This window comes from Hordeum vulgare, chromosome 7H (genome assembly GCF_904849725.1).
Source record: "Hordeum vulgare subsp. vulgare chromosome 7H, MorexV3_pseudomolecules_assembly, whole genome shotgun sequence".
NCBI lineage: Eukaryota > Viridiplantae > Streptophyta > Magnoliopsida > Poales > Poaceae > Hordeum > Hordeum vulgare.
The window spans coordinates 593418279-593442494 of NC_058524.1; the positions used below are offsets into that span (position 1 = coordinate 593418279).

A 24216-nucleotide genomic window follows, 5' to 3' on the forward strand; every position below is an offset into this window, starting at 1 on the left:
ATTAGAGACAGCTACATTCAATTTAAATAGGGCACCATCAAAATCCGTTGAGACGACACCATATCAGCTATGGTATGGCAAGAAGCCAAAGTTGTCGTTTCATAAAGTTTGGGAATGCGATGCTTATGTCAAAAAGCTTCAGCCTGAAAAGCTGGAACCCAAAGCGGAAAAGTGTGTCTTCATAGGTTACCCAAAAGAGACAGTTGGGTATGTTGGAATTATGCCCTAGAGGCAATAATAAATATAGTTATTATTATAATTCTTGTATCAAGATAATCGTTTATTATCCATGCTATAATTGTATTGAATGAAGACTTATATACATGTGTGGATACATAGACAAAACATTGTCCCTAGCAAGCCTCTAGTTGGCTAGCCAGTTGATCAAAGATAGTCAGGGTCTTCTAATTATGTACAAGGTGTTGTTGCTTGATAACTGGATCACGTCTTTAGGAGAATCATGTGATGGACTAGACCCAAACTAATAGACGTAGCATGTTGATCGTGTCATTTTGTTGCTACTGTTTTCTGTGTGTCAAGTATTTGTTCCTATGACCATGAGATCATATAACTCACTGACACCGGATGAACGCTTTATGTGTATCAAACGTCGCAACGTAACTGGGTGACTATAAAGATGCTCTACAGGTATATCCGAAGGTGTTCGTTGAGTTAGTATGGATCAAGACTGGGATTTGTCACTCCGTGTGACGGAGAAGTATCTTGGGGCCCACTCGGTAATACAACATCACACACAAGCCTTGCAAGCAATGTGACTTAGTGTAAGTTGCGGGATCTTGTATTACGGAACGAGTAAAGAGACTTGTAGGTAAACGAGATTGAAATAGGTATGCGGATACTGACGATCGAATCTCGGGCAAGTAACATACCGAAGGACAAAGGGAATGACATACGGGATTATATGAATCCTTGGCACTGAGGTTCAAACGATAAGATCTTCGTAGAATATGTGGGATCCAATATGGGCATCCAGGCCCCGCTATTGGATATTGACCGAGGAGTCACTCGGGTCATGTCTGCATAGTTCTCGAACCCGCAGGGTCTGCACACTTAAGGTTCGATGTTGTTTTATGCGTATTTGAGTTATATGGTTGGTTACAGAATGTTGTTCGGAGTCCCGGATTAGATCAAGGACGTCACGAGGGTTTCCGGAATGGTCCGGAAACGAAGATTGATATATAGGATGACCTCATTTGATTACCGGAAGGTTTTCGGAGTTACCGGGAATGTACCGGGAATGACGAATGGGTTCCGGGTGTTCACCGGGGGGGCAAGCTACCCCGGGGAAGCCCATAGGCCTTGGGGGTGGCACACCTCCTATGCGCCAAAGGATAAGAAATCAAAGAGAAAGAAAAAAATGGGAGGTGGGAAAGGAGAGAAGGACTCCACCTTCCAAACCTAGTTGGATTCGGTTTGGAAGGGGAGGACTTCCCCCTTTGGCTCGGCCGACCCCCTTGGGGCTCCTTGAGCCTCAAGGCAAGGCCCCTCCCCTCCCACCTATATATACAGAGGTATTAGGGCTGATTTGAGATGACTTTTCCACGGCAGCCCGACCACATACCTCCACGGTTTTTCCTCTAGATCGCGTTTCTACGGAGCTCAGGTGGAGCCCTGCCGAGATCAGATCACCCCCAACCTCCGGAGCGCCGCCACGTTGCCGGAGAACTCATCTACCTCTCCATCTCTCTTGCTGGATCAAGAAGGCCGAGATCATCATCGAGCTGTACGTGTGCTGAACGCGGAGGTGCCGTCCGTTCGGCACTAGATCGTGGGACGGATCGCGCGACAGGTTCGTGGGACGGTTCGCGGGGCGGATCGAGGGACGTGAAGACGTTCCACTACATCAACCACGTTCACTAACGCTTCTGTTGTGCGATCTACAAGGGTACGTAGATCGGAAATTGCCTCTCGTAGATGGACATCACCATGATAGGTCTTCGTGCGCGTAGGAAAATTTTTGTTTCCCATGCGACGTTTCCCAACAGTGGTATCAGAGCTAGGTTGATGCGTAGATGTCTTCTCGAGTAGAACACAAAAGTTTTTGTGGGCGGTGATGTGCGTTTTACTGCCCTCCTTAGTCTTTTCTTGATTCCGCGGTATTGTTGGATTGAAGCGGCTTGGACCGACATTACTCGTACGCTTACGAGAGACTGGTTTCATCGCTACGAGTAACCCCGTTGCTCAAAGATGACTGGCAAGTGTCGGTTTCTCCAACTTTAGTTGAATCGTATTTGACCGAGGAGGTCCTTGTATAAGGTTAAATAGCAATTCATATATCTCCGTTGTGGTGTTTGCGTAAGTAAGATGCGATCCTACTAGATGCCCATGGTCACCACGTAAAACATGCAACAACAAAATTAGAGGACGTCTAACTTGTTTTTGCAGGGTATGCTTGTGATGTGATATGGCCAACGATGTTATGTGATATATTGGATGTATGAGATGATCATGTTGTAATAGATAATATCGACTTGCACGTCGATGGTACGGCAACCGGCAGGAGCCATAGGGTTGTCTTTAAACTAACGTTTGTGCTTGCAGATGCGTTTACTATTTTGCTAGGATGTAGCTTTAGTAGTAATAGCATGAGTAGCACGACAACCCCGATGGTGACACGTTGATGGAGATCATGGTGTGGCGCTGGTGACAAGAAGATCGTGCCGGTGCTTTGGTGATGGAGATCAAGGAGCACGTGATGATGGCCATATCATGTCACTTATGAATTGCATGTGATGTTAATCCTTTTATGCACCTTATTTTGCTTAGAACGTAGCATTATGAGGTGATCTCTCACTAAAATTTCAAGACGAAATTGTGTTCTCCCCGACTGTGCAACGTTGCTACAGTTCGTCGTTTCGAGACACCACGTGATGATCGGGTGTGATAGACTCAACGTTCACATACAACGGGTGCAAAACAGTTGCACACGCGGAACACTCGGATTAAGCTTGACGAGCCTAGCATGTGCAGACATGGCCTCGGAACACATGAGACCGAAAGGTCGATCATGAATCATATAGATGATATGATTAGCATAGGGATGCTTACCACTGAAACTATACTCAACTCACGTGATAATCGGACTTGAGCTAGTGTAAGTGGGTCATGAACCACTCAAATGACTAGAGAGATGTAGTTTTTGAGTGGGAGTTTAGCAAGTAATTTGATTAGGTTAAACTCTAATTATCTTGAACATAGTCTAAGTACACTTTGAATATATTTGTGTTGTAGATCATGGCTCACGCGACAGTCACCCTGAATTTTAATACGTTCCTAGAGAAAGCTAAGTTGAAAGATGATGGAAGCAACATTGTAGACTGGGCTCGTAATCTTAAGTTGATCCTACAAGCTGGGAAGAAGGATTATGTCCTTAATGCTGCGCTAGGAGATGAACCACCCGCTACGGCTGACCAGGATGTTAAGAACGCTTGGTTAACACGTAAGGAGGACTACTCAGTAGTTCAATGTGCAGTCTTGTATGGCTTAGAACCGGGACTTCAACGTTGCTTTGAGCGTCATGGAGCATATGAGATGTTCCAGGAGTTGAAGTTCATCTTTCAGAAGAACGCCTGGATCGAGAGGTATGAGACCTCCGATAAATTCTATGCTTGCAAGATGGAGGAGAATTCGTCTGTTAGTGAACATGTGCTCAAAATGTCTGGGTACTCAAACCGTCTAGCTGAGCTGGGGATTGAACTCCCGCAAGAGGCTATCACTGACAGAATCCTTCAATCACTGCCTCCAAGCTATAAGGGCTTTGTGTTGAACTACAACATGCAAGGGATGAACAAGTCACCCGGCGAGTTGTTTGCGATGCTGAAAGTCGCAGAGTCTGAACTCCGTAAAGAGTATCAAGTGTTGATGGTGAATAAGACCACTAGTTGCAAGAGAAACGACAAAGGCAAGAAGGGTAATTCAAATAAGAGCGGCAAGCCTGTTGCCAATCCGACTAAGAAACCCAAAGCTAGACCTAAGCCTGAAACAGAGTGCTACTATTGCAAGGGTATGGGTCACTGGAAGCGCAACTGTCCCAAGTATCTGGCTGATAAGAAGGCAGCCAAAGAAAAATCAGGTATATTTGATATACATGTTATTGATGTGTACTTAACCGGCTCTCGTAGTAGTGCCTGGGTATTCGATACCGGTTCTGTTGCTCATATTTGCAACTCGAAACAGGAACTGCGGAATAGGCGAAGGCTGGCGAAAGATGAAGTGACGATGCGCGTAGGAAATGGTTCCAAGGTTGATGCAATCGCCGTCGGCACAGTTTCACTTCAGTTACCATCAGTATTAGTTATGAACTTGAATAATTGTTATTTAGTGCCTGCGTTGAGCATGAACATTATATTTGGATCTTGTTTATTGCGAGACGGTTACTCTTTTAAGTCAGAGAATAATGGTTGTTCTATTTCTATGAGTAACATCTTTTATGGTCATGCACCCAATGTGAGAGGATTGTTCATATTGAATCTTGATAGTGATAATACACATATACATAACATTGAGACCAAAAGAGTTAGAGTTAACAATGATAGCGCCATATTTTTGTGGCACTGCCGCTTAGGTCATATTGGTGTAAAACGCATGAAGAAACTCCATGCCGATGGACTTTTGGAGTCACTTGACTTTGATTCACTTGACACGTGCAAACCATGCCTCATGGGAAGATGACTAAAACTCCGTTCTCCAGAACAATGGAGCGTGCCAGTGACTTGTTGGAAATCATACATACCGATGTGTGCGGTCCGATGAGTGTAGAGGCACGCGGCGGATATCGTTATTTTCTCACCTTCACTGACGATTTAAGATGATATGGTTATGTCTACTTAATGAAGCACAAGTCTGAAACATTTGAAAAGTTCAAGCAATTTTAGAGTGAAGTTGAAAATCATCGTAACAAGAATATCAAGTTCCTACGGTCTGATCGTGGGGGTGAATATCTGAGTTTCGAGTTTGGTGCTCACTTAAGACAATGTGGAATTGTTTCACAGTTGACACCGCCTGGAACACCACAGCGTAATGGTGTGTCCGAACGTCGTAATCGTACTTTATTAGAGATGGTGCGATCTATGATGTCTCTTACCGATTTGTCGTTATCGTTTTGGGGTTATGCATTAGACACAGCTGCATTCACTTTAAATAGGACACCATCAAAATCCGTTGAGACGACACCATACGAACTGTGGTATGGCAAAAGGCCAAAGTTGTCGTTTCTTAAAGTTTGGGGATGTGATGCTTATGTCAAAAAGCTTCAGCCTGAAAAGCTGGAACCCAAAGCGAAAAAGTGCATCTTCATAGGTTCCCCAAAAGAGACAGCTGGGTACACCTTCTATCTCAAATCCGAGGGCAAAGTGTTTATTGCTAAAAACGGAGCTTTTCTCGAGAAGGAGTTTCTCTCGAGAGAATTGAGTGGGAGGAAAATAGAACTTGAGGAGGTTGTCGAACCTCTCATCCCTCTGGATGGTGGCGCAGGGCAAGGGGAAACCCCTGTCATTACGGCGCCGGTTGAGGAGGAAGTTAATGATGATGATCATGAAACTCCGGTTCAAGTTCCTATCAAACCACGCAGGTCGACGAGACCACGTGCTGCTCTAGAGTGGTACGGTAATCCCGTTTTGTCAATCATGTTGTTAGACAACAATGAACCTGCAAATTATGAAGAAGCAATGGTGGGCCCAGATTCCAACAAATGGCTAGAGGCCATGAAGTCCGAGATAGGATCCATGTATGAAAACAAAGTGTGGACTTTGGAAGTACTACCTGAGGGCCGCAAGGCTATTCAGAACAAATGGATCTTTAAGAAGAAGACAGACGCTGACGGCAATGTGACCGTTTATAAAGCTCGACTTGTGGCAAAGGGTTTTTCACAAGTTCAAGGAGTTGACTACGATGAGACATTCTCACCCGTAGCGATGCTTAAGTCCGTCACAATCATGTTAGCAATAGCTGCATTTTTCGATTATGAAATCTGGCAGATGGATGTCAAAACGGCGTTCCTTAACAGTTTCCTTAAGGAAGAGTTGTATATGATGCAACCCGAAGGTTTTGTCGATCCTAAGAATGCTAACAAGGTATGCAAGCTCCAGCGATCCATTTATGGACTGGTGCAAGCATCTCGGAGTTGGAACAAACGTTTTGATGAGGTGATCAAAGCATTTGGGTTTATACAAGTGGTTGGAGAATCTTGTATTTACAAGAAAGTGAGTGGGAGCTCTGTGGCGTTTCTAATATTATATGTGGATGACATGTTGATGATTGGAAACAACGTAGAGTTTTTGGAGAGCATAAAGGACTACTTGAATAAAAGTTTCTCTATGAAGGACCTAGGAGAAGCTGCTTACATTCTTGGCATTAAGATCTACAGGGATAGATCAAAACGCCTGATAGGACTTTCACAAAGCACATACCTTGATAAAGTTTTGAAGAGGTTCAAAATGGAACAGTCCAAGAAAGGGTTCTTGCCGGTTTTACAAGGTACGAGATTGAGTAAGACTCAGTGTCCAGCAACTGATAAGGATAGAGAGCATATGAGCACCGTCCCCTATGCTTCAGCCATAGGTTCTATCATGTATGCAATGTTGTGCACCAGACCAGACATTAGCCTGGCCATAAATATGGCAGGCATGTTCCAGAGTAATCCAGGAGTGGATCACTGGATGGCGGTCAAGAATATCTTGAAGTACCTGAAAAGGACTAAGGAGATGTTTCTCGTGTATGGAGGTGACGAAGAGCTCGCCGTAAAGGGTTACGTCGATGCAAGCTTTGACACAGATCCAAACGACTCTAAGTCGCAAACCGGATAGGTATTTATTCTTAATGGGGGTGCGGTAAGCTGGTGTAGTTCCAAGCAAAGCGTCGTAGCAGATTCTACATGTGAAGCGGAGTACATGGCTGCCTCGGAGGCGGCTAAGGAGGGTGTCTGGATGAAGCAGTTCATGACGGATCTTGGAGTGGTGCCAAGCACACTGAATCCAATAACCTTGTTCTGTGACAACACGGGTGCCATTGCCTTTGCAAAGGAACCACGGTTTCACAAGAAGACCAGACACATCAAACGACGCTTCAACCTCATCCGCGACTACGTCAAAGGGGAGGACGCAAATATATGCAAAGTGCACACGGATCTGAATGTAGCAGACCCGTTGACTAAACCTCTTCCATGGGCAAAGCATGATCAACACCAGAACTGTATGGGTGTTAGATTTATTACAATGTAATTCGCATGATGATGTGAGGGCTAGATTATTGACTCTAGTGCAAGTGGGAGACTGTTGGAATTATGCCCTAGAGGCAATAATAAATATAGTTATTATTATAATTCCTGTATCAAGATAATCGTTTATTATCCATGCTATAATTGTATTGAATGAAGACTTATACATGTGTGGATACATAGAGAAAACACTGTCCCTAGCAAGCCTCTAGTTGGCTAGCCAGTTGATCAAAGATAGTCAGGGTCTTCTGATTATGTACAGGGTGTTGTTGCTTGATAACTGGATCACGTCTTTAGGAGAATCACGTGATGGACTAGACCCAAACTAATAGACGTAGCATGTTGATCGTGTCATTTTGTTGCTACTGTTTTCTGCGTGTCAAGTATTTGTTCCTATGACCATGAGATCATATAACTCACTGACACCAGAGGAATGCTTTGTGTGTATCAAACGTCGCAACGTAACTGGGTGACTATAAAGATGCTCTACAGGTATATCCGAAGGTGTTCGTTGAGTTAGTATGGATCGAGACTGGGATTTGTCACTCCGTGTGACGGAGAGGTATCTCGGGGCCCACTCGATAATACAACATCACACACAAGCCTTGCAAGCAACGTGACTTAGTGTAAGTTGCGGGATCTTGTATTACGGAACGAGTAAAGAGACTTGCGGGTAAACGAGATTGAAATAGGTATGCGGATACTGACGATCGAATCTCGGGCAAGTAACATACCGAAGGACAAAGGGAATGACATACGGGATTATATGAATCCTTGGCACTGAGGTTCAAATGATAAGATCTTCGTAGAATATGTGGGATCCAATATGGGCATCTAGGTCCCGCTATTGGATATTGACCGAGGAGTCACTCGGGTCATGTCTGCATAGTTCTCGAACCCGCAGGGTCTGCACACTTAAGATTCGACGTTGTTTTATGCGTATTTGAGTTATATGGTTGGTTACCGAATGTTGTTCGGAGTCCCGGATGAGATCACAGACGTCACGAGGGTTTCCGGAATGGTCCGGAAACGAAGATTGATATATAGGATGACCTCATTTGATTACCGGAAGGTTTTCGGAGTTACCGGGAATGTACCGGGAATGACGAATGGGTTCCGGGTGTTCACCGGGGGGGGGGGGGGGGGGAACCCACCCCGGGGAAGCCCATAGGCCTTGGGGGTGGCGCACCAGCCCTTGGTGGGCTGATGGGACAGCCCGAAAAGGCCTTATGCGCCAAAGGTTAAGAAATCAAAGAGAAAAACCTTCCAAACCTAGTTGGATTCGGTTTGGAAGGGGAGGACTTCCCCCTTTGGCTCGGCCGACCCCCTTGGGGCTCCTTGAGCCTCAAGGCAAGGCCCCTCCCCTCCCACCTATATATACAGAGGTATTAGGGCTGATTTGAGACGACTTTTCCACGGCAGCCCGACCACATACCTCCACGGTTTTTCCTCTAGATCGTGTTTCTGCGGAGCTCGGGCGGAGCCCTGCCGAGATCAGATCACCACCAACCTCCGGAGCGCCGTCACGCTGCCGGAGAACTCATCTACCTCTCCGTCTCTCTTGCTGGATCAAGAAGGCCGAGATCATCGTCGAGCTGTACGTGTGCTGAACGCGGAGGTGCCGTCCGTTCGGCACTAGATCGTGGGACGGATCGCGGGACGGTTCGTGGGACGGTTCGCGGGGCGGATCGAGGGACGTGAAGACGTTCCACTACATCAACCGCGTTCACTAACGCTTCTGCTGTGCGATCTACAAGGGTACGTAGATCGGAAATCCCCTCTCGTAGATGGACATCACCATGATAGGTCTTCGTGCGCGTAGGAAATTTTTTGTTTTCCATGCGACGTTTCCCAACAGGGTATACCTTCTATCTCAGATCCGAGGGCAAAGTGTTTGTCGCTAAGAATGAATCTTTTCTTGAGAAAGAGTTTCTCTCAAAAGAATTGAGTGGGAGGAAGATATAACTTGATGAGGTTACAGAACCTTTGCTTCAACAAGATGGTGGCGCAGGGCAGAAAGAAATTTATGTCGAGGCAACACCGCTTCAAGAGGAAGCTAATGATGATGATCATGAAGCTTCAGATCAAGTTACTGTCGGACCTCGCAGGTCAACAAGAGCACGTACTACTCCCGAGTGGTATGGGAATCCTGTCTTGTCTATCATGTTGTTAGAAAACACTGAGCCTGCGAGTTATGGAGAAGCAATGGTGGGCCCAAGTTCCAACAAATGGTTATAGGCCATGAAATCCGAGATAGGATCTATGTATGAAAACAAAGTGTGGACTTTGGAAGTATTACCTAAAGGTCATAAGGCTATTCAGAACAAATGGATATTTAAGAAGAAGACGGACGCAGACGGTAATGTGACCGTTTATAAATCTCGACTTGTGGCAAAAGGTTTTTCACAAGTTCAAGGAGTTGACTACGATGAGACATTCTTACCCGTAGCGATGCTTAAGTCCATCCAAATCATGTTAGCAATAGCTGCATTTTTCGATTATGAAATCTGGTAGATGGATGTCAAAACGGCGTTCCTTAACGGGTTTCTTAAAGAAGAGTTGTATATGATACAACCCGAAGGTTTTGTTGATCCAGAGAATGCTGACAAAGTATGCAAGCTCCAGCGATCCATTTATGGACTGGTGCAAGCATCTCAGAGTTGGAATAAGCGCTTTGATGAGGTGATCAAGGCGTTTGGGTTTATACAAAATGTAGGAGAAGCTCGTATTTACAAGAAAGTGACTGGGAGCTCTGTAGCGTTTCTAATATTATATGTGGATGACATATTGCTGATTGGAAACAATGTGGAGTTTTTGAGAGCGTAAAGGATTACTTGAACAAAAGTTTTTCAATGAAAGACCTAGGAGAAGCTGCTTACATATTAGTCATTAAGATCTATAGAGACAGATCGAGGCGCCTAATAGGACTTTCACAAAGCACATACCTTGATAAAGTTTTGAAGAAGTTCAAAATGGAACAATCCAAGAAGGGGTTCTTGCCTGTGTTACAAGGTATAAAGTTGAGTAAGAATCAGTGTCCAGTAACTGCAGAAGATAGAGAAAAGATGAGTGTCGTCCCCTATGCTTCAGCCATAGGGTCTATCATGTATGCAATGTTGTGCACAAGACCGGATGTCAGCCTGGCCATAAGTATGGCACGCAGGTTTCAAAGTGATCCAGGAGTGAAACACTCGGCGGCGGTCAAGAATATTCTGAAGTACGTGAAAAAGGACTAAGGAAATGTTTCTCGTTTATGGGGGTGACGAAGAGCTCGTCTTAAAGGGTTACCTCGATGCAAGCTTTGACACTGATCCAGATGGCTCTAAGTCACAAACCGGATACGTATATGTTCTTAATGGTGGTGCGGTAAGCTGGTGCAGTTCTAAGCAAAGCGTCATAGCCGATTCTACATGCGAAGCGGAGTACATAGCAGCCTCGGAGGCGGCTAAGGAGGGTGTCTGGATGAAGCAGTTCATGGTAGATCTTGGAGTTGTGCCAAGCACACTAAATCCAATAACTCTGTTTTGTGACAACACTCGTGCCATTGCTCTAGCGAAGGAACCAAGGTTTCACAAGAGGACCAGACACATCAAACGACGCTTCAACGTCATCCGCGACTATGCCGAAGGAGAGGACATAAATATTTGCAAAGTGCACAAGGATCTGAATGTTGCAGATCCGCTGACTAAAACTCTACCACGAGCGAAGCATGATCAACACCAGAACTGTATGGGTGTTAGATTCATTACATTGTAAATCACATGAAGATGTGAGACTAGATTATTGACTCTAGTGCAAGTGGGTGACTGTTGGAAATATGCCCTAGAGACAAAAATAAAATAATTATTATTATATTTCATGTTTCAAGATAATCGTTTATTATCCATGCTATAACTGTATTGAATGGAAACATAAATGCATGTGTGGATATATAGACAGAACTGTGTCCCTAGTGAGTCTCTAGTTGACTAGTGTGTTGATCAAGGATGGTCAAGGTTTCCTAGACATAGACAAGTGTTGTCACTTGATGACGGGATCATGTCATTAGGAGAATGATGTGATGGACAAGACCCAAACTATGAACGTAGCATATGATCGTGTCATTTTGTTGCTATCGTTTTCTGCATGTCAAGTATTCATTCCTATGACCATGAGATCATGTAACTCACTGACACAGGAGGAATGTCTTGTGTGTATCAAACATCGCAACGTTACTGGCTGACTATAAAGGTACTCTACACGCATCTCCGAAGGTGTCCGTTGAGTTAGCATGGATCAAGACTGAGATTTGTCACTCCGTGTGACGGAGAGGTATCTCGGGGCCCACCGGTAATACAACATCACATATAGGCCTTGCAAGCAATGTGAAGGAGTGCGTTCTTCTGTCTGATGTGGTTCACGCACCGATTTTGATGTCGTGAAAAATAGATTGTCCGCATCTCGGTAATTTTAAAAACCGCTCTTAAACCGCTCGAAATAAGAGAGAGAGTTCTACATGAAAAAGTTGTGCATCGTCAATATCTTTCCAACGATGTATCATTTGCATCACTCCGACGAGTGATTTGGAAAAATTCACTAAACTACGCTCGCTGCCAATCGTGAGCTGGCGCACCGTTTTTAAAATTAATTTAAACCCATGAGGAATCTCAACAAATGTCCAACATATTAAAGTTGCGTCTATTCCATAGCTTTCCAATGCAGTATCGCACGCCTTGTTCCGACAAACGGTTAAAAAACTGCAGCGAAAACTATACCAAAAATTTCGTAAAATTTGAAAAACAGAATTCTGCGTTTCGGTAAATTTAAAACTACTCTTAAACCGTAAAGAATTAGATAGTGTGTTCTATATGAAAAAATTGCGCTTGACGAAATATTTTCAACGTCATATCATTTGCTTCATTTCGACAAGCGGTTAAAAAAAACAAAAATACGCTCGCTGACACTCATCAGCGCCCATCGTTTTCAAAACTGCTTTTAAAAGACGAGGAATCTTGAAAAGTGTTCAATATAACAAAGTTGCGCATAATCCATAGCTTTCTAGCGATATATTACACGTCTTGTTCCGATAAACGGACTAGAAATTGGAGCGAAAACAGTACCAAAGTAACACATATAGTTTTTTTTACTGACATTGCAGTGTACTTTTGCTAGTAGTGCAGTCCTTTTAGCTTCTTGAGGAGGTTAAGAAATATTGGCAGAATAACTATTTTGCTAATATTAGCAGACTAGACGGACGGTATATATCTAGAGTAGAAAAATTTAGCTCCTCAAACGCCCGCGGATTCACGCATCCTCGGGCATTGTCCGGTCATGCCCCATATTTTTCTTCTCACAATAGCATACCTTAAATACTTCTAAACTCATGGAACTGCATGAGCGATGCATACACATCATCCGACTACTACATACAACTTGTCATCGGACTATCAAAATTTGGCATGTTCGGGCTATGGTGGAGAATACCATCTCCAGCTACCCTTGTCCTTCCCGACGCCATTGACGTCCTTCTTGCGAAAGTACTGATCGAAGACACAGTACGGATCGAGCCAGATATGCTCCTTTTTGGAGCTGTCTTCACCGTCCTTATCCTCCTTTGGAAGCAGCCCGACCATTTCACGGACCGCCCGGTTCTGCTCTTGGGCGAGAGCATGCGTGTTCCTTCGCTGCCATTTCTTTACAATGCGGGCGCGGATGGCTTTCTCCTCCGCGCCCGCTCGCGCTGCCACATCAACCGCCTCCGCCGTTGCCATGTCGGCGGCGAGTCAGACCTTGGCGCACACCGCTCCCAGTGGGACTCGTACTTCACTTGACAGATGATGGGGAAGGAGAGATTTGAAGGTTGCCAAGACCGCAATGATCCATCTCCAGAGGATTCGATTGTCCATTGAGCCGACGTTGTAGAGTCGCGCCAGACATATCCTGCCATCGGCGGAGCGCTGTCCTCCCGGCAGCGACGGAGTGCAATGCGGACGACCATTGCCTCCTCCAACCTGCACGGATGGCACCCCGATCGACGGATCTAGACCGACCAGAGTCAAATCCGCTGCCAACCATATCGGAGAAGGCCAGAGATCGCCGGAGGTGAACTCGGGTGGCAAAGGGGAGCGAAGGGAAGTGAAGTAAAGTGGCTAGGGTTTGGTCCGGCGAATACGTGAGAAGAAATATATGTGGGTCAGCGTAGGCCGGATCCGGCGTGACAGACACGCCTCGGCGTCCATATATCTATTTCATATTTAGGTTGGATATAAGAAATGCGTACGAGTCTAAACGTTTGAAATCCGTTTAAAAGGTCCGTCCGAATCGATTTTTTATAACTTGTCAGTGACGGGTCCTGCTGTAGATGCTTTGAAGGCTGAAGAGCATAGAAGCTCAGCAGCATTTTGACATTTGGAGGAAATTCGGTTCAGAAACGTTAGTACTCCGTACTCGACTTGCAGCAAACGCTCAACCGGCCGGCGAGGCGAAATCGCTACGCGCACCAACTCCCCCAACAACCGGTCGAGGCCATGGCGGCGGCGCAGAAGCCGGCGAAGCGGCTCGGTGGTATGGCAGAGGCGCTCGCCATCGCCGGGGACCTCGGCTTCCCGGCCCCTCCCGCGCAGGTTACCCCCATCTCGGTTTACTTCTGTCCCCCCCAAATCCTGCTCCTGTCAATTTCGTTTCTTCCGCCGCCGTGTCGCGAGATCCGAATCTCCCGGTCGAATTCTTGTTCCTTTCGGGTAATTGTAGGGCCCCGTTCCCGGTAAGTCGTCGCCGGGGATTGTGAAATGTAGGTTTCGAACCCTATTTTGCATTCTCTGCATGGTTTGAACAGGCTAGGCGTGTAGGTTCAGGGAAGTTGTATGGGGAGCATCTATGCTGTCCTGAGAGGAACATCTATGGGGAATTATCCCCTCCTAAGTTTGGTGACTATAAACCTGTAGGGTTCTTTACCTAATGAAACCTATCTATCTTGGAGCTAGTTGTAACCCATCTAAAAAATGTTAGCTGTAAGATTGCTATGCCCCCTCTGTTTTTGTTATGATGTCTAGTTCTTGATTTACAGTGCTGTATGTCACTAGTAGTGATGGTGATGAAATGGCAGCTCTTTTTTATCTCGCAGAATATGGTCATGTGTGCTCCTTAATTCTTTAAACTTTTTTGTTGTCACTTACCATTGCAGGAAGGTCAGAACACCTCGGACAAAAGTGATGACCTGGTCAGGGTATTAAGGGAGCTGACTGTCGTGCAGCGGAACATTGCCAATTTGCAAGTTGAGCTACAAGGCAGAAAGGTAATGGGTTGAGGACTAGTTGCTACTGTTGGTATGTTTATACCAATTCTATGTCATGCCAATGGTTATTCAGTTTCCGTTTGTTGGTTACCTTTTCAGATCCCTTACTACACGATATTACTTTGACTTTAGATCAATGCTTTTATATTTCATCAGTTTCTTTCGTTGTAGTGAATATCATTTTCATTCTGTTACAGTGGTGGCAAAATTATGAAATTCCTGCGAGGTTATTCGTATTCTAGATAGAAATGAGAACATCATGGAGAATAAGAGCATTTTGGAGATACGTTTGCTTATATCAATATGTCCACTTCGACTATTATGGTGAATATGTCTTTGCTATCAAAGCATATTAATAACATGGATCATTTTTTTCTTCTTAAATGAAAATAATAATTTTATATCTGTCTATGAATCTGATAGATGCTCACACTTCCTTTACCTAGGTTTTGATGTTTGAAAAATGAATTACAGTGCCCAAGTCTCCGCTCTAAATGACTAAATGTGCAAAAGCTTTTAACTGGTGATGTATAAAACTGTAAACTGTTTACGCCCTATTAAATGTTATTACAAGAAAAATAGCAAGTGCCCAATTTGGATTTCACCTGTAAACTTCGCTATATATCATCTCCAAATGCTGGTGTATTCAGTTTTCTGGGTTTTTGATTTGTGTCAGTTATCTTCGTTGATCATACTGATGAACTTTTGATTATCGCAGGATGATAAAAACATTGCTCATTTGACTCATGTTAGTGAAATGGAAAAGAAGTGTGAATCCTTGGCCAGAATTACTGCTATTTTGAAAGATGTTATTCAAAACAAGGTACTGGAAGTCAGAAATCACTAATTTTGTTTTACTTGATTTCTTTCTTTCTTGGGACCACCTGTTACTCAGGTTATTGTGTGAAGAAAGTTCTGCCTGTGCTGTTGGCTGCTTCATATACCATATAAATCGACCAATTACAAGATCTGGGTATCAAAATAACAACTCTTTTCTATCAGGACCGCATTATTGCCCGTCTGCAGCAACCTTACTCGCTTGATTGCATTCCTGTTGAAGCTGAGTACCAGGTCGGGTTTTTGATCCTTCTGATTTCAGTTTTTGTAGAAAATATATCATTAATTCATTCATGAACTTACACATGCAAACTAAAAATGGTGTATCAAGTAGAAACCTACATCCAGTTTTTGATTCTTGGCCTTCTTTACGATGTATTGGTATATGGAGGAGAATCTTAGCTGCATCTGCTTGGGTGATTTTTTTTAAATTAACTTGGGTGATTTCTGTACAAAGGAACGTGTGGTTTCTTGGGCGAAACACAATATTTGCTACTCACTGTACTTGCTTCTCCTCAGAAACAATTCTCGGAGCTACTTCTGAAGGCGGCAAGTGACTATGGAGCATTGACAGCATCAGTTGGAGATTTCCAGTGGAGTCAAAACTTCAGAGAGTCGCCTGCTGTATGGGGTGTAAGTTGAAAATACTCCTTCTGGTAATTAAATTAGGAGCTATAGCGAATTTATCCTCCGCACACACCTTCCACTACAGATGCAAATATTAATGCTACCACTGTCAAATCCAGAGATGTTAAATGATTTATCGTGTCAGTATAGAATGATTTTGTGCATTCTGACTGCATTGTATTATGGCAGCTCTTTCTTGTCACATAGGCTTAATGGCTATCTTTTATCTCTGTGAAGGAAATGCTACGACCGATACCTGCTGCGCTTGCATCCTGCACCCGGTTCTTCGAGGCCATGTCTGCGATGAGGGAATCCTTTTCTACTCTTCAAACACTACGTGTTGGTCCTTCTTCTCTGGCAGTGACCCCAGGTGGCTCCAGTGCTGATTCGAAGTTCTTAACGCCACCTCAGTGGAGAGAGGGCTCAATGCTCAATAGCTGGAAGCAAGTGGACGACGTAAACCCTGAAAGCGATGGACTCGACGGTATGAACCAGAGGAGGCTGTCATGGCCATCCTCCATTAACAGGGACCTGTAGGTCACAGCCCACCAAGCTAATACCCACCTGTTTGCATTCTGTATAAATAGGATCACCGAGGCTTGCCTTCGATTTTATTCTGTGTGGTTTCTTCTGGTCGCTGGCAAAAGTTGTTATGGAAGTTCGTATCTAAGTAACATGCCAATAGGTTAATATCCAAGTTTGTTGTGAAATAACATTATGTTCCACATAAGGTTTTGCTAAAACACATCTAGATGTGAGATAAGTACTGTACATCTAAGTCCTATCATTGATCTTACGTGAACATCTTCCAAAACAATACTTCCTTAGTCCGAAAAAGCTTGTCCCTCAAATGGATGTATCTAACATTAATTTGATGTTAGATACATGAGTTTGAGTTATAAACTTTTTCAGGAGGGAGTATAGTAGTAGTGTGTTGCATGGTAAAAAGATCATTATGTTGTCCGGCAAAGATAATAATTTGACGGAAGAGGCGTTCAGTTCTTCACTTATCCAACGGTCTATATCGCTCCAGGTCCAGGCATAACCATACCGCTTATTACCTTTGTTTAATAGAGTATATATCTTTCACCTGTGACGCCTATAAGAGGCTGGCCTGTAGCCTATCCCCTGTACATACAACATATGCACTATAGTTTATACAAAATAGAAGGGAAACTTTTGGAATCTGGGTGTATATACATTTTATATGCAATATTTTTAGCAATTCCATGAAATATCCAAAAATTCTGAAAATATTTTTGAAATAAACTTGACCTTCCATTATACTTGTAAGAAAAAATCCACAAAAAGATAATTACACTTTGATTTATTTTCAATAAAGATATTTTTTTGATCAAAATGGTGTGAATAGCGACCTAAAATAGCAAATAATTTTTATCTTTTTGTCCAGAAGTCAATGTTGACTTTTTCGTGAAAAATTATATACTAGTGCAAAATAAAGTCAAGTTTAATCTAAAAATACTTGAAAACTATTTTGACTATCTAATTAATTATTAAAAAAATCCATGTACAGGTGCATACACAACCAGGAATCAAAGTGTATTTTCCATACGAAATATAGAATTTCATTGAGCAATTTTCCATACAGCATCTTGTACTCACCGTACTCTACTCTACTTGAAGAAGATCCCGGTTTTCCTTCCTTTAACTCTTCTCAAGAGCCTGCACACATCTTCCATTTTAATCCCACATTTCCATCATGTACCACAGATCAGCGAACGTAAGCTTATTACTCCGAACTACACATCATCAAATCCTACGAGAACACGTTCTAGTGCACCTCGAGTCGGCATAGCAGACACAAATTAAAGCGCGCACAAGAGACATAATGCCCGTACCTTCAATCTGTGCGGCCTCAGTATTAGAACGATGCCATCTCGTGATCCGCAAAAATTCAAAGAGCCGCCGTTTAGTAACTACAAGGTCTGCACAATTTGAATGTCATGGGATTTTTATTTTTTATTCTTCAAAAATAAATAAATTGCAAAGACAGAAATAATAACAACGATAACTGACCGATACCGGTATTCTTCCGCTGCCAATGTTTCATGTTCATCACACGATGTACAACTAGCTACTACATGTAAATGAATGGACTGCAATGCAAATGTGCTTTAATTTTAAAGTGGGGTTCGGTTTCGAATTCACGGCGAATTTTTTCCAGGCTTGAGATTATACTCAGCACCCTCAACAGTCTGGATTGAAAATCCAGCCAGACGCCCATACAGGATATTGATCTGTAGAAAAGATTATAGCTATCATTTAACAACCTAAGAGCAAGCCTTCAATATTTTGTTATATTATTTTGACTTAAATGCCATGTGATGTTAGGTTCTATTTTATCTTGCATCATGCATCATCTTCATCTTCGTTGTGGTTGTTTGTATTTCATTTTTTCATGTATTTTGCAACTCCTAGTCCCTCCTTGATCCTTTCATTTTCCCTCTTGGTTCAACTTCAATCAAGCTTCAACCAAGTTTCCAACTATTCCCTAGTCCAACTTCAACTTCTTTATTACATTTCATTTTAAGTGTCATATTTTAATTCTTCTTATAATGCCCAACTTCTGCCCATAAATCATATTATATACTCCCTCTGTACCGAATTATAGATCGTTAAAGCGGTTCACGTACAAATTTTTTTACGAAGAGAAACTTTTCAACTTTCCAAAAATACCCTCCCACCGCTCCACTCGCTCCACTCACTGTCGTTCCTCTCGCTCTCACCCGCATCTCGCTGTCGTTCCTCGTCGTCGCCGGCAAGATCTCGCTGTCGTTCCACTCGTTCCCCGTCGTCACCGGCCAGATCTCGTCCTCTCACCCGCCTCTCCTTCAATGGCTTCTCCTCTCCCCACCACCGCGCCACCCCCCTTTTCTCCCAAGGTCAAAAGATTGAAGCTTTAGGTCGGTGGTGGGCGGCTACGAGCTGCGCGAGCCCCTCGGCGGGCGGACCCCGACCACGTCAGTGTGGCGCGCGGTGTGAATCTCGATGGGCGCCCCCGCGGCGGTGAAGCAGGTGCGGCTGGCCGGCCTCCCCTCCCGCCTCCGCGACAACCTCGACTACGAGATCCGCTTCCTCGTCGCCGTCAGCCACCCCAACATTATCCGCCTCCTCGATGTCATCCGGGTACGACCAACTCTAGGCCTCGCTCGATTGCCGCAACCCATCGTCTTGTACCAATCCTGCCCCAGACCCCGGGCTGCATCTACTCCAGCAGCAGCAGCAGGAGCCGTACCAAGAGGAGGAGGAGCTGGTCGGAGCCGCGCTCGTACCAGGAGGAGGAGGAGGTGGTCGGAGTACCTCGTCATGGAGCTACATCAACAGCAGCATCAGCCGTAGCCGCCGGGGAATTCCCCTCTGCCTGCTTCTGCTTGCTTCAATTCCCAAGAAAAGAAACACCCACCCAAAACAGCAGAGGAGGCCAGCTGTTGACCCGCCGCCACCAATTCACCACCGTCGTCGCCGCCGCCGGGGCTCCCTTCTCCTGCTCCCCGCTATCCACTTCCCTGCCCTCAGGTAGTAGCCCTACGCTCCCCATCTCCCAGTGCATCTCCCTCGTCTTTTCTTGATCCATTCCCCTTCCATTTAGATCGATTTTCTCGCCTGCATCTAATTCTTGTATGCATATCACGCTGCTCATTAAGCAATTTCTAGTAGCTTCCAGCAGAACAAAACAAGCAAAATTGGCTGCTGTCGAAGAAGCAATTCCCCTGTTTAGTCTTTTCTTTCTTTATTTCTTTACAATTCCCCTGTACTTCTTCACAAAGTTATGCTGTTACAATCTCTCTTCACAAGTTAGATTTTTTCGCATCGGCGCTAGGAGGATATCAGCACCTCTGCTCAAACACAAGTACTCCATGTACTCCCCGTAGTTGTACTCCCTGTATGTTCTTGGAGTAGTTGGATTGATGATAATTACTCCCTGTAGTTGTACTCCCTGTATGTTCTTGGACTAGACTGTTATTATGTTCTTATTTTGCTCATTCTAAAAAAAGAGCTCTTATTGCTATGCAGTAATTTTACTGCGTGCAAGGTACTGAACTTCACTGGAAAATGCTGCTGACATTGTTTACCTCACCATTATTGTGTTTAATTTCTTCATTCATGGGTAACATCTTCCAGGATACCTTCCGTGGTCGAGTTTGTGAGTGCCCGGTTGTGAATGGTGTAAAGTTTGTCGGCGACGGGTACACCCACTGTGAAGGTAAACCTCTTTCTTCACCGAATCAAAATGATCGTGATACAACCTACCCTTTTTATGTGTTCATGGGTTTGGCAGCTTCCGGTGTCGGTCGATGCCAAATCAACAATGGAGGCTGCTGGAAGGAGACCAGAAATGGCAAGCCTGTCTCGGCATGCTCGGTAAGATCATCTCTTTTAGATTGTAGTTTCCTTTCTCATGGCTTCTGTGTGTGGTACAAAACTGATTTTTTTGGAAATCTTCAGAATGAACAAACCAAAGGCTGCAAATGTCCACAAGGCTTCAAGGGTGACGGCGTACACGGTTGCAAAGGTATCGCCATTCGAAATAACATTGTTCTGCAACCATGTTTGCATATTCTTAAGTAATTTCTTATGTGCAATATCTCTCTTGCTTTGGGCTTGCAGATGTTGATGAATGCAAAGAGAGGCTCTTCTGCGAGTGCAAGGACTGCAGCTGTGAGAACACATGGGGAAGCTACGAGTGCGGGTGCGGTGGTAGCAACATGCTGTACATGAGAGAGCACGACACTTGCATCAGTGAGTTGCCAACATCCTGAATTTCTCTTGGGACCTAATTATAAGAGTTCTTTTTTTTGCGGAAGGAATTTCTCTTGGGACCTAATTATAAGAGTTCTCTTGGGACCAATTCTCTTGGGATCGAGAATTCGAGATTCAAGAATTCTCTTGGGACCAATCCTCATCTCAAGGCTCGTAGAGACCGCCATCTATAGCTATGACAATCCTTTGCTTCTGAAACTTTAACTGAATTCAAAAAATATCTCTAGCATCTTAAATTCAAAAATCACAAAATTTTCAAAAATCACAAAATTCAAAAAACTTTGCAGCAACTTAAATTCAAATTCCATAAACTTTGCATATCATTTACTCCACACAAGCATATCAACATATCAACAAGCCTCATCTATAGGGTTTAAACATACTCCACACAAACAAGGAGTTACACATACTCCACAACAAGCCTCATCCCAACAATAAGCTTCATATCAACAACAAGCATCTATAGCATCTCAACGACAAGCCTCAACAAGCCTCATCCCAACAACAAGCTTCATATCAACAACAAGCATCTCTAGCATCTGTAGCATCTCAACAACAAGCCTCATCGCAACAACAAGCCTCATCCCAACAACAAGCTTCATATCAACAACAAGCATCTCTAGCATCTATAGCATCTCAACAGCAAGCCTCATCTCAACAACAAGCCTCAACAAGCCTCATCCCAACAACAAGCTTCATATCAACAACAAGCATCTCTAGCATCTATAGCATCTCAACAACAAGCCTCATCTCAACAACAAGCCTCAACAAGCCTCATCCCAACAACAAGCTTCATATCAACAACAAGCATCTCTAGCATCTATAGCATCTCAACAACAAGCCTCATCCCAACAACAAGCCTCAACAAGCCTCATCCCAACAACAAGCTTCATATCAACAACAAGCATCTCTAGCATCTATAGCATCTCAACAACAAGCCTCATCCCAACAACAAGCCTCATATCAACAACAAGCCTCACCTCTCCATTAGTTGTAGGTTGTGTAGGGCATTTGCGTAAACCTCTTGAGGGATTGTAAGTCTTAGCGGTAGCAACCCAAGAGACTCGAGCCTTTCCTTGTTCACATGAGGTATTTTATAGCCATTGCCCCCCGCATGGTTCAAAATTTCAATCATGCAAGCTTGTAGGGATAAGAAAACTCTGTTCAGCTTGTAAACCTCATAGTTTTAAAATTCTTCCAACACACCCTTAATAAGGTCTTGAAGAGTTCTTGGGCTTAGACAATCTGTCAATGATTGCAATGAACTGAAGAATCCAAGGTCAAGCCCATTCAAATCAGGGCTATTGGGAGGCTGCTGAATTAGTCTGATGTCTAGTCCTGTGCTTTCGACTGCTGCTAAAAATTCTGGGTCACTGGGTAAGATATGAGGCTTTGCGTTGTCCTGCTGTATGAAGATGGTTTGCCCAGCATCATTCTCAGGCCAAGTTGATTGTATTGCTGGCAGTAGGTTATCTATCATGAACTCTCTCATCACTTGCCTGCTAACTTTTATGGACTTCGTCTCCATTGTTCCTCTAGGCCTATTGTCGCTTTTTCTTTGAGCAGAAACTTCTTTCACAAACGGCCAAATTCCAATTTTCCCAGAGAAGGTCACATTTCCTTCACTATCCCACTTTGGCCTAGCAACGGCAATCAAGAACATGACCTTTCCAATACTAGCGCCGCTTTGTATAGTTCTTGTAGGCTCTTCCTCCTCATCGAGCAGATAATAGTTCCTGTTTTTTTTGTCATATAGAACCATTTCTCGTCAATATGCACAATGTTGTGCATGGTCTTGAATTTAGGCCTTCCAGTTTCTATTGTTGTCTCATCGAGCATGGAGAAGCAAAATTTCATTCTATCCTTCATGTTTTTTTCCATTAAAATTGGTTTCACACAATTTGAATGCCTCTTTATCAGTTTCAACATGAACTTCCTGTGGAGTGTGGTGGGGCTGCATCCGAGTTGCCAAGCAAGGGACCTGATGGTAGACCTTTTGTTCACAGGGATTGTAGGCATTTGGTCTAGGTTGATGTCCTTTGCCTTTCTTCCACAGTTCCCTTTTCTCTTACTAGAAACGTCAACCTCCAAACCTTGTGCAATTTTCCTCATCGCTTTCTTCCAAACTCTCTGAATATTCCAGACACCTACTCCAAAAAAGTCGGCCACTTTTTTCTTATCATCTCTGTTAAATTTGCCCCCTCTACTCATACAAAGTGTATGTAATGCAACATAAGCAGCATACTTTTGCTTGTCATCAAGGCTGTCCCTTTTCTGAACTGCTTTCTCAACACCTGCACGAAGGATTACAACAAAGAAAAAATAGTCAGAAATGCTACAGTTAACTGAAAGTAGTTTGAAATGCTAATGTAATTGTACCTACATCTTCATCAATTTGAAGTACTACATCTTCATCAATTTGAAGTACTGGATCTTCATCCATTTCATCTGCAGGTGGAGTGCAGTTGAGGTCTGGCACAACCATGTTCTCCATCTTCTTGTTATTGTTGTCAAAGTGGTCTACTACTGCTGGATTATTGCTGTAGGGGTACTGGTGCCGGAGTATTGCTGCTATCAGGTACTGATACTGATGTCAAATTGTTGCAGGTGTTGTTGCTGTTGTACTGCTGTTGTTGCTGTTATTATTAACCTGTTGTTGCTGTTAGTATTAAGCTGCTGCTATTGCTGTTGTACTGCTATTGTTGCTGTTATTATTAACCTGTTGTTGCTGTTAGTATTAACCTGCTGCTATTGTTGTTGTGCCTCGGAGGAGAAGGAACACTCAATCAGGCTATTGTATCACAAAATGATCAGGTATGTCACTGTACCTACTAATCTTCCTGCAAAATGATCATATTTTCACATTTTCGTGAAATGCTCTGATTACTCGGATCAATTGACACAAGTCTCATTTTATGATCATTATATTACTCTGATTAAGATTAGGATCTTGTATGAAAAGCATCATGCAAGTCAAATTCAGGTTCATGAGATGAACACGCTACCAAATTCATGAGATGAACCTGCTAAAATAATTTGCATAGGGCTATTTTACAAAATTTAATTCCTATTCCCAGTCATTGGTGACAAAATTTGTACTGCTACACCGTACTCCAATTTGATGCAGTCATCAATTTGATGCAGATGCAGTCATCAATGCAGAGTTCACCTCCACCATCAGCAGCTCCTCGCTGCCACCATCAGCAGCAGCTCGCCTCCACCATCACCAAGGTCAAGCAGCAGCTCGCCTCCAGCAGATCACCACCAGCAGCAGATCACCAAAAGATCACCAGCAGACCACCACCAGGAGATCACCAGTAGACCAGCAGCAACAAATCACCCGCCGATCACCAGCAGCAGATCTCGAGCAGCAGATCTCCAGCAGCAATAGATCACCAGCAGCAGCAGCAGATCTCCAGCAGCAATAGATCATCACCAGCAGCAACAGATCACCAGCAGCATG

The 24216-nt window shown here is 43.9% G+C and overlaps 1 protein-coding gene across 1 annotated transcript; it reads left to right on the forward strand.

The window, feature by feature from the left end:
* The first annotated feature begins 13548 nt into the window (after positions 1 to 13548).
* LOC123411311 (AUGMIN subunit 2-like) lies at positions 13549 to 16767 on the forward strand. The gene is made up of 6 exons (XM_045104241.1): positions 13549 to 13836; positions 14397 to 14507; positions 15226 to 15330; positions 15510 to 15578; positions 15864 to 15977; positions 16209 to 16767. Exons 1-6 carry the CDS (start codon positions 13741 to 13743, stop codon positions 16506 to 16508), a joined length of 795 nt encoding a protein of 264 aa, XP_044960176.1. The 5' UTR covers positions 13549 to 13740; the 3' UTR covers positions 16509 to 16767.
* The last annotated feature ends 7449 nt before the right edge of the window (positions 16768 to 24216 follow it).